Source organism: Elephantulus edwardii, unplaced genomic scaffold, assembly GCF_000299155.1.
Source record: "Elephantulus edwardii isolate Elephantulus edwardi_28Jun2011 unplaced genomic scaffold, EleEdw1.0 scaffold00032, whole genome shotgun sequence".
Lineage (NCBI taxonomy): Eukaryota > Metazoa > Chordata > Mammalia > Macroscelidea > Macroscelididae > Elephantulus > Elephantulus edwardii.
The window spans coordinates 12,327,831-12,339,037 of NW_006399782.1; the positions used below are offsets into that span (position 1 = coordinate 12,327,831).

At 43.4% G+C, this 11,207-nt stretch overlaps 1 protein-coding gene across 1 annotated transcript in view; it reads right to left on the reverse strand.

Annotated features, from left to right (window-relative positions):
* Nucleotides 1-3,328: 3,328 nt before the first annotated feature.
* PLA1A (phospholipase A1 member A) overlaps nucleotides 3,329-11,207 on the reverse strand; it is a 118,356-nt gene continuing 110,477 nt past the window's right edge. The window contains exons 10-12 of the mRNA XM_006884318.1: nucleotides 9,604-9,712; nucleotides 4,438-4,596; nucleotides 3,329-3,407 (exon numbers count right to left, since the gene is read on the reverse strand). Coding sequence (XP_006884380.1) covers nucleotides 3,329-3,407; nucleotides 4,438-4,596; nucleotides 9,604-9,712 — 347 coding nt within the window. The remainder of the gene's footprint in view (nucleotides 3,408-4,437; nucleotides 4,597-9,603; nucleotides 9,713-11,207) is intronic.

An 11,207-nucleotide genomic window follows, 5' to 3' on the forward strand; every position in this document is an offset into this window, starting at 1 on the left:
TTCACACACATTTGGAAGCAAAAGCAGAACAGGGAAACCTAAGAAGGGATTATGTGCTAAACAAGATCCCCTTGGACAGCGATTTCCTGTCACAATACCCAGATGATAAGGAACAGGAAGTGTAGCCTAATATAACTTGACAGCAGGACTTTAGGGAAGTTCTTACCCAGAATGTGGGAGGAATAAAGACATGGAGTAAAGGGAAAAAAGGGGGTTGGGGTTTTGGAAAAAAAAAGTTACGTAAATCCAAGCCGTCGGAGTGGGGAACATCTGAATCTCAGGGCATGTGACTTCTCCCACCACCTGTGGTTGAGAGGGCAGGAAGTAAAGTGTGTGTATTCACATTGCGTCACTTGTCCTTGACGTGCACAGCCTGGGTGACCTGTCCTAGATCCGAGAATTACAGCCTGCTGCTTACATCATCCTCCCTACCCGTATAAAGGCAATGAATTAGAAAGTCAGAAGTTGCCCTTTAAAGTACCTTCTTTATTATTCTGTGCCCATTTTTCCATTGGATTGTTTACTTTTATCTTGTTGTGGTGCTCAAGTATTTATTTTATAAATTCTAGATATAAGTCCCTTATCAAACATGTCATTATCAAATACTTTTCCCCAGTCTGTGGCTTCCCTTTTTACCCTGTTAGAGAAGTTTTTGTGTGTGCACTAAGGTGCATCTGATACAGGCCATGGTCTTTGCAATCACTTTTTATGCGTCAGAGAGTTGGATAATGACTAGGGAGGATAGAAAGTGAATTGAGGCCTTTGAGCTGTGGTGCTGGAGAAGAGTATTGAATACACCATGGGCTGCTAAGAAAACAAACAGGTTCATCCCTGGAGAGGGTTAAACCGGGTTGCTCCTTGGAGGCAAGTATTCTGAGGCTTCGCCTGACATACTTTGAACATGTTATAAGGAGGGACGGGTTTTTGGAGAGGGACATCATGCTTGGGAGGGTGGAGGGACAGCGCAGGAGGGTAAGACCCTCTATGAGGTGGATTGATTCAGTGACTGGGGTAATCGGGATGGGTGTGTTGGAGACAGTGCGATTGGCACAGGACAGAGCAGAGTTTAGGGCTGTTGTACATAGGGTCACTATGAGTAACAAGAGACTTAATCGCACATAACAACAACAACAACAACAACATAGGGATTTGATTCTTAGAAGGTCCCATTCATCTATTTTAGCTTCTCCTGGTTATAGATTTTTTCAGGATGCTTGGAAGACTGTTTATGTTGTGGATTAGGACTACTAGAGTTCTTCCAAGCTTTTCTTTTATGAAGTTTATAGTCCTTGGTTTTAGTCCTAGTTCCATGATCCACCTAGAGTTGGTTTTTGTATATGGAGTGATGTGTGGATCTTGCTTTAGTCTTCTGCAGACAGTTTTCCAATTTTGCCAACAGCACTTGTTTAAAAGGCTGTCATTTCCCCACTTAACTGATTTAATCTCCTGTCAAAAATATCTCAGTCACAAAAACAACAAATGCTGCATAGTGCCACCGTTGTAAAACAAGACTGACACCGGGGTTGGGGGGAGACTGAGAAATATGGGATAAATAATGTATACTGCATTGGAACAGATGAGGGAGAAAACTGTTTAAAAGGGATATGTGATTAGCTATTATTGTCATGACAGGAGTCTAGAGCGAAGGCTGCATAGTGGAGTGGACCTGAGGAGAGGGATTGTATAACAATGAAAGAATTTTTCTTTTCAAAGAGAAGAGCAACCTTGGGGTGGGGGTGGGGGAACAGGGAGAAAAGTGCAACAATGAATGAATGGAAATCCTCAGTCTCTGTAAACTTTCATTAAAATTAATAATAATAAAAAAGTACCTTCTTTATTAAAGTACAAAATAAAGAAATAAAAGATTAAAGAAAACCATTAAGCATGGAAGAATCCCAAGAATGCTGGTGGCCCAATAGTTAAGTGCTTGACTATTTGCCAGATCGTTGGCAGTCTGAGCCCACACAATGGTTCTATGAGTGAAGAGACCTGGCGACTTGCTTCTGACAAGATGACAACCCAGAAAACACCCAGGTGGTAGTGCTGTTTTCACATTAAGTCGCCATGAGTGAATTCAGCTCCATGATGTTCAACAAAAATAACCACACAGAATAATTGAGGAAGCACTGTGCCCCTTCTCCTCCTTTCTGTTCTGTATTCTTTTTTGTGTGTTATGGCCCAGGACTGTTTGGGACATATCAATATGCATTTTTGCTTCTGGCTTTCGTGTGTATGTGTGTGTGTGTGTGTGTGTCTGTGCGCACGTGTGTGTGTGTCTCAATGGGGAGCACCAGCAGAAGTGAGGGAAGAAGTGAGTAGAGACAGAATCTATTTTTCTGGCTCTCTCCCTGTAGGATGTTGGCAAGTGAGCTTTGTCTCTTGTCTGAAGGGAGACAGTCCTACCTATCCGGGTTCTATACTCCAGTCTCTACTTCTGCTAATCCCAGATTGTAATTTCCCACCATCCCTTACTAATACCTTTTTAGATAACACTTCAAGGGAGCTCTGGTGGCCTAGTCCATACAGGGTTGCATTAATTACCCAAAGGTCACCCTTCTCTGGCAGTTAAAATCCACCAGCCACTCTGCGGGAGAACAATAGGTCATCTCCTCCAGTGCGATTTACAACTTCTGAAAATCTGCTGGAGGGTCAGCTATGAGTTGGCTCCAACTTGACAGCATTGAGAGACTTCAGTACAAAAGACCCAACATCCACCAGGTTTTGGCTTCCGGCCCCTCCCCCCACCCCTGCTATCTCACAGAAAGTAAATCACATTTTATGTACATATTGGAATTTTATTTCAATAAAACAAACAATTCAGATATTCCATGGAGTTTTGGCTTTTTTATAAAATTGAAGATTTCTCCTCATACACTTCTATTGAATATTAGGTACAAATGCCCTGGGATATGGAGCAGTTAAATGTTAATAGTAAAGTGGAAATGATGTTTCTGTAAGGCTTTTCAAAAGGGCCATAGAGATCAAGCTTGCAAAATAAGTTCTCATTTTCCTCCAGGATTATAATTATAGGGTAGCAGTAGGACCAGTCCTTGGAGAAGGACGTCATGCTTGGAAGGGTGGAAGGTCAGCTCGGGAGAGGAAGACCCCAGAATGAGATAGATTGACATAGTAATTGGGGTAATAGGTAAGTGTGTCAGAGACAGTGAGGTTGGCTCAGATTAGGACAGAGTTCAGAGCTATAGTTCTTAGGGTCATAGTCTATGAGTCGCAGTTGACTTGACAGCACATAACAACAATTAAGAGTTTGGTTTTCTTCTATAGTAGCAATGGAGATCCACGGCTGTGTGTTGCACCCAGGTTGATCCTACTAACAGGCTATTTTCAGGTCATGAGAAGCAGTCACACCTGCTTGCAACTGCACTAACGGTAAGCAGACCACTTTTTCTCTGCAAAAGAAAAAAAGCAATAACAGATAGGAGTTTAGGCCAGGTGTTTGGTTGGTCAGAGAAGGATTTTGAGCTGTGTGCTCATGCATAAGCAGTTTGCCCACCCTTCACCCGTGGAGCAGCTGGCGGATTCAAACCATGTGCCTTTGGGAGTACAGCACAGCTTCTTGCCACCAGAGCTCCCTCCTGATGTCTAGTCAGAGAAATCTAGAATAGGAGTCAACTCCTGGCCCCTAGGTACCCAGGAGTGATGGTAAGACTAAGAGTTTAAATATCAGCTAATTATAGTGTGAGGGAGCTCTGTGACATAGTCTGTGGGGAGTTGCACTGCTGGCCCAAATGTCAAGCCTCTGAAGTGGTTCAAATCCGCCTGACTCTCTATGGGAGAAAGATATGCAATCTCTCACCGTGCAGTTTACAGACTCAGAAGCCAGCTGGAGGGTCAGCTATCAGTTGGTTCTGACTCAACAGCAATCACGTTTGACCAAATTACAGGATGTGGATGCCCGTTCCATACCATGAATGTGATTAGTGACACATCTACAGTGGAGGTCAATGTGCAAGGTATATGCCAAGAGAAATTGTTGCTCAATAACATCTTACATAGAAATGAAACACATAAAATAGATTGTTGTTGTAGCTGACCCTCCAGCAGGTTTGCAGAGGCAGTTAATCACATGAGAAGGGATTGCAGTGCAGCTTCTTGTCACTAGGCCACCAGAGCTCCTAAAATAGGTTGGATTTTTCTATATTGAAGTGGGCAAGGAAAGTTAAAGTCTACTCCAACCTCACATCTCAAGTTGGCTCTTTTCCTAGCATCTCAAAAAAAAGACGGCTCTGCAGGGGGGCTCAGGAAGGAATGGTGAAACCACATAGTCACCTTAACCTCGCTCATCTCTTTCATCTCTGCTTCTAGGAAACTAATAATCACGGTTGACTTCAGTGAATAACACATCCATGTCAAACCTGGTCCTTGACGCATGTTTGGGAGGGGTTAGGCATTGGGAACTGTCTTGTATCTGGGGTGTACCTGTTATTGATGGGCAGAGGGCCTGTGCAGAGCGTCCCAGTGATGACAGTCCTGTCTTTTCTCCACATTCGTTTGGAAGCATGGAGTTTGAGATTTACTTGGTTTATGTGACATTGTGGGTGAGCCAGGATTCTTTTCCCCCGGAGCTGGTGTTTAGGTCTGTGAGCGAAAGACAAAGTAAATGATGGCTGCACGTTTTGTCTCCTGATTGGCATTGATTGGGGTGCACTGATGCCCTTGGTTAGCTGTCATGGGAGCTCATCTTCACTGATCCTTTTGCTCACACACACAAAACATGGAGTTTGATTCAGAAAATGTCTATTGACTCTTTGATTTGAGAGTAAACAAATGGAAAGCAAATAGTAATTCTCTGAGTTTCACTCTTTAGGGGAAATCTCACTCATTCTTGGGTTCCTAGTTAGAACAGATCTTTACCTTTCGATCAATTACTAGAAATTGAAGCCCTCACTGAGAATATTCAGTTTTGTTTCGTTTTTTTAAAAAAGTGTCAGAGCTATTCTGCTTCAGGATGAGTGAAATTTATATAGATAAGTAAACAACACCCAGAAACAATGGTAGAAGTCTTTGGAGGAGAAAGATGACAGAGCTAGGATAGAATCTACTTGTGACTTTGAGCAAATTACCAAAGCTAACATGGTGTCTTTGCAGTCACTCAGTCCTGAGTAGAAAACCTGCTCCTTTTCTGGTGAGCTATGAACTTGAAGAGCCCAGGGGCTCAGAATAAAACCAGACATCAGTCTCTCTTAACATATCCTTTTCCTCTGCCTCTAAGATTCGCTATTGGTTTACAAGATCAGGAGCCACTTTGGACTTGTGCCCTGAGACAAAGAAAGATGGAGGGAAGAGCATGAAGAAACCAGTCCAGGGAGAGAGGAGCTAAAAATGGGCTCTCAGATACTAGACAAAGGCAAGAAATGAGGATCTCAGTCACAAAAAGACAAATACGGCATAATGTCACTGTTATAAGAGGACTGACATCGGGGTTCGGGGGAGACTGAGAAAGATGGGATAAATAATGTATACCGCATTGGAACAGATGAGGGAGAGAACTGTTTAAAAGAGATATATGATTAGGTATTATTGTCATAACAGGAGTCCAGAATGAAGGCTGCATAGTAGAGTAGACTTGGGGGAAGGGACTGACTAACAATAAAAATTTTTTCTTCTACTTTTAAAAAAGAAAAGCAAATTGAGGGGGAGAGGTGGGCAGGGAGAAAAGTCCAAAGTCTCTGTAAACTTTCATTAACATAAACTTTCAAAAAAAGGGAAGTGAGGAGACTTAAGTGTGAAAAGAGAGAAGTCTGACTTGAAAATCTCCAAGCAGGTCCCGTCCACCTAGCAAAGCTGTGTGTTCTATGAGGTGAGCAGAGAAGAGTTTAGCGAGCCGCACTTCGTGGGAGGGAAAAGGGGAGAGATCCTCTCTTCTTCCCAGGCTCTGAGGTGGCAGGGAGAGAAGGGAGGCTGTGGAGCTTGTTGGGGGCCCTCTAAGGGACCGACAAGCTTGGTTTCCATTTCTTTCCTCACCACCACTGAGTCATGACCAGTGTCACAGGAGAACACATTTTGCCTAAGAATATATTGTAAAACCTAAAGAAAGATTTGCCCACAGAATCAGATAAATCTTGGATGTTTACTAGAGATGGTAAAGTAGGGAGAAGGGAGTAAATATTAGTAAGTAGATGTTTTTGTGGTGAGGTATCATCACGTTGGATCTAACCCATAGCATAACCTCCAGCAGGTTTTCAGAGGCAGTTTAATTGCAAAGGAGGAAATTGCCCATCTTCCTCTTGCAGATCAGCTGGAGGATTTGGATTACATGCCTTTGGGATCGCGGCACACTTTCTTACCACTAGGCCACCAGAGCTTTGCTCTGACTCAAGTGTTGCTGTTGGGGACCATCAAGTAAGAACCAACCCATAGCTGACCCTTCAGTGGGTTTTCAGAGGCTGTACATCGCACAGGAGGAGATTTCTTAGTTTTTGGTGGATTTGAACCGTGAACTCTCTTACCGAAGTTGGTGATTTCTAATTATATATGGCTGATTAATTTATAAAAAAGAAGCTAAAAAATAAAAAAAGAGGAGAAGTTACACAAAGGCGAAGGCAGACAGAGGAAGGAGAACACCATGTGACCGGCAGCTGCCCAGGAGTCCTAGGAAGCTGGGTGAGAGGCACAGACCACCTTCTCCCTCAAGGGCTCGGGAAGAATCAGCACAAAAGATACTCTCATCTCCCATTTCTTGCTGCCAGAACTCTGAGACAAATGTTTCTGTTCTAATAAGGCGCTCAATCTGCGGTATTCTGTTATACAGCCCCAGGAAACCTGTGAAGTGTTTAACACTGCTGCCCTAGAAGTGGTTCCAAGCCCAAATCTTATCCAGTCTCTCTCCTATTTCAAACTTTCAGTGGCTCCCAACTGCTGTCTGGATAAAAGCCGGAACCCCTACCTGTTGTCAAGGTCCAATACGTGCTGATCTTAACTTTGCCCACTTCCCTCTTCCTATACCATATCCCACACATCTATCTGCTCTCTCAGCTTTGATACATGGAGTGCGGCATATTCTCACCAACCCCCTTAGCTGGGCAATTGCTGTAAATTCTTCAAATCTCTATTCAAACGTTCACTCAGTGAACCTTTCCTGAAATTTCAGACTCCGCTAGACTTCCTGTAACTGAAAGCATTTGTCATAATTTACAATTAGACAGTTAGTCATACTTGGGCCTGTTTTTGTTCACTCAGCTCCATTCTACAAATGACACTTCTCCAGCTTCTTTGCCAACAGTGAGATCTAACTGAGGGGTGGTTGTGGAGGGAGACGGCTTCGGGCTGTGCATCTGGAATGGTTATTTTGTTCCTGGTTCTGGCCTCTAGCTATGAATCGCCAGTGGTCAGCACTGCCTCCCTCCCACCCATCATGTCCTTCGAGCACTAGGATAGTAATGGTGCCTACTGTTGCAAATCTCTGGATTGCCTCACCACGCTTCTTAGGATTTTTCAATTCTGACAACCCATCTGTCATAAGTTCCAAGTGATACATTCCTTTTATTCAACTACCTGGTATGGGTTCTGTTTTTAGGACTGATTGATACATCGGCATTGTCTGAAAAATAAGTTTCATGCTAGCTTGTAAATGATTAACCAATTGCTTTTAAAAGAAAAATGCACCACTGCTATTCCGTTCCTATCCACCATCAGATTTATGACTCACTACAAGTTAAGACTCTTGTTAAGACCTTTCCTTCCAGCTCCAAGGTCCAGGCCCAACCCAACAAGAGAAGGAAGTAATCAGCTCTTGGTTCCAGGCAGGTAATAGAAGCACCCAGCATTAAACTCTCCTGGCTTCTAGTCTAACTCTGATCCTGTACTTACATGCTTGCTAACTGACCCTCCAACTTGGACTCTGTTCAGGTAACCTTCCCCAGTACTGTCTTCTTCTAGGTATGCTTTTTATCTCTGGCCAGTTGCCTGGATGAAAACAGAGTTTTCTTCCTCGCTGACAGATGTCCCACACGACTTCTGCTTGGATTCCCAAGTACCTGCTGAGATACCTGTTGCCATTGTCTTTGCTCATTACTGCTCAGTGCCTGCCTAGTTGGCTACTGCCCGAATACATGCAGCATGGATGCAATGCTGATCCTAGACCGGGGACACTTCCCCAGCATGTGTCACAGCAAATGGTCTGTGGCAGGTTCTCACTTCGCTCAGCCCATCCATCTGAGATCTTACAGTGCTTATCCTGAGGAAGCATCTCCTCAGTTACTGCTGCTGCTGTTGTTGTTGCTGTTAATGTGGCGTCAAGTCACTTGCAACTCACAGCGACCCTTTGTACGACAGCCCTAAAATCTGCTCCGTCCTGTGCCAATTGCACTGTCTCTGGCACTCCCATCCCGATTACCCCAGTCACTGAATCAATCCACCTCATAGAGGGCCTTCCCCTCCTGCGCTGTCCCTCCACCCTCCCAAACATGATGTCCCTCTCCAAGGACTGGTCTCTCCTCACAAGATGTCCAAAGTATGTTAGAAGGAGCCTCAGAATCCTTGCCTCCAAGGATCGGCCTGGTTTAACCCTCTCTAGGATGAATCTGTTTGTTTCTTAGAAGTCCATGGTGTACTCAATACTCTTCTCCAGCACCACAGCTCAAAGGCATCAATTCTCCTTCTATTCTCCCTAGTTATTGTTCAACTCTCTGATGCATGGCAAGTGATTGCAAAGATCATGCCTGTATTAGACACACCTTAGTCTCTACAGAGACACCATTGCTCTTCAGTACTTTGGAGAGGTCTCTAATAGCAGACTTTCCCATAGCAACACATCATTAAATTTCCTGGCTGCTGGTGCCAAGAGTGTTGACTGTGGAGACAAGCAAACTGAAGCTGTGAACAATCTCAATCTCTTCACCATCCATTCTGATGCTGCCAATTGGTCCAGTGGTGAGAATCTTTGTCTTCTTGATATTGAGCCTCAATCCACATTGAAGGCTGCAGTCCTTGACCCTCTGCAGCAGGTGCTTCAGGTACTCCTCAGTTTCAGCAAGCAAGGTTGTGTCATCTGCATAATGCAGATTGTTGATAGATATTCCACCAGTCTTGACCCCACATTTCTCCTCATAGAGCCCAGCCTCCTGGATAATCTGTTCTGCAAACAGGTTGAAAAGGCATGGAGACAGGACACATCCCTGGCGTACGCCCTTCTCGGTTTTGAACCATGCAGTGTTTCCTTGCTCTATTCTAACAACTGCCTCTTGGTCTAAATATAGGTTTCATATTAGCACAACTGTTGTTGTCTACCTTCGAGTTGGAACTGACCCATAGCTAACCCTCTGGTGAGTTTCCAGCTGCAGTTAATCAAATGGGAGTAGATAACTCCTTAAAAAAAACCAATCAAAAAATTCCTAAGGAGGAGTTCCTGCTTGATGTAAATGGTTGAGCATTTAGCTACTGACAGAGAAGTTAGTTGTTCAAATCCACCCAGGGGCACCTCAGGAGAAAGGCCTAGCAATCTTCTGACAGATTATAGCCACTAGTCCAGTTCTACTTTGACCCACATGAAGTTGCCATGAGTCACGGTAGACTATGTGGCAGCTGATTTTGGGTTTTGGTTTAAACTCTTAAGGGGGGTGGCCAACATGGGGGACACTTACGTACATGGTGATCGTGACTGAAGAGGTGACATTGTTGGTAAGGAAAGTGACCTCGATGTCTGTGTCCTTGTTTCTTGTTTCCTTCAAGCGAAATTCCACAAGATTGTGATACACTAGGAAACCAAACCACAGCCAGGGTGAGAGATCAGTTGGTGCAAAGAGCAAAAAACCACCGAAGACTTCCAGTGTGGGCAGAAACCAAGCTTCTACCTCTTAGTAGCTTTGTGATCTGGAACAAATAGATTATTCCCTTATAGTCTCAATTTTCTCAAGTGTAAATGGGGTAAAAATATAGTAGATACATTGTAGTTCTGTTTGAGAATTTAGTCAGTTAATATGTGGAAAAGACTTAGAGCAGTGCTTGACCCTATAAAACATCTGATAAATGTTGGGTTTTATTATTGATTCTAATGTTAGAATGTCTCACTTTTTCCTGTTTAGTAAGATTATCGTTGCAAAGAGACAAAAAGTCCGTTATTACACTAAGTAATACAATGGAATGTTATGCAACCCTGAAAAAAATCAAGAATTCATGAAACACTACATAGCATAAATGCATCTAGGGGACGTTGTTGTTGTTGTTGTGTACCGTAGTGTCAGAACTGACCCATAGCTGACCTTCCAGTGAGTTTCCTGAGGCAGTTAATCACATGGGAGGAGATTGCCCCTCCTTCTCCCATGGAGCAGCTGGTGGCCTCGAACCATGTGCCTTTGGGACTGCAGCACAGTTTCTTGCCACTAGGCCATCAGAGCTCTCTCTAGAGGATATTATGCTAAGTAAAATAAGACAGTCACAAAGGACTCTAATATTATAAGATCTCTATTACAGAAAGCTAAGGGAAGGTTTACTCATGAAAACCATTTTCAGATGGTTACCAAGAGATGAGAAGGGAGGGAAAGAGGAGTAAAAATTAATAAATATATAAGCTGAGTGAAGGGAAAGGCAATATAAAATAAAGGGTTGATCAGAAAGTGTGATTAATGAATGATATTAATCAATTGGAGTCTTGTGGCCTAGTGGTTAAGAAGCTGTGCTGCAATCCCAAAGACACGTTATTCGAGGCCACCAGACACAAAGAGAGAGGATGGGCAATCTCCTCCCATGCAATTTACTGCCTTTGAAAACCCTCTGGAGTCTCTCACAATGAGCCATTGGTGGATTTGAACCCCCAGAGAGACATCATCAGTGGGGTTAGCAGGTTAGCAAGACAACTCCATATAGACTAGGTCACCAGAACTCAGTTCCACTATGTGCAGGAGAAAAACGGATGCTCTCAGAAACTGTATAATTCCCTCACAGGGAGTGTGGAGTGAGTGTGAATCATGGTGAAGAGGATGTAAATCTACATTTTTTTAAAGAATGTAAGACATAACTAGAGGAACAAGAATGAAAAACAAGACGTTGGACAGAAATCAAGCAAAGAAGGATCTAGAAGTTTACACCAAGCTATAGAACAGTTAAGATGTTCAGGATTTACTATTGGATTAATTGATCCAATAATGTTGAAGATTCCCATTCTTCTCAGAGTCAGCCACAGTTTGTTATGATCCACACAGTCAAATGCCTTTGCATAATCAATGAAACACAGATAGACATTCTTTTGGTAT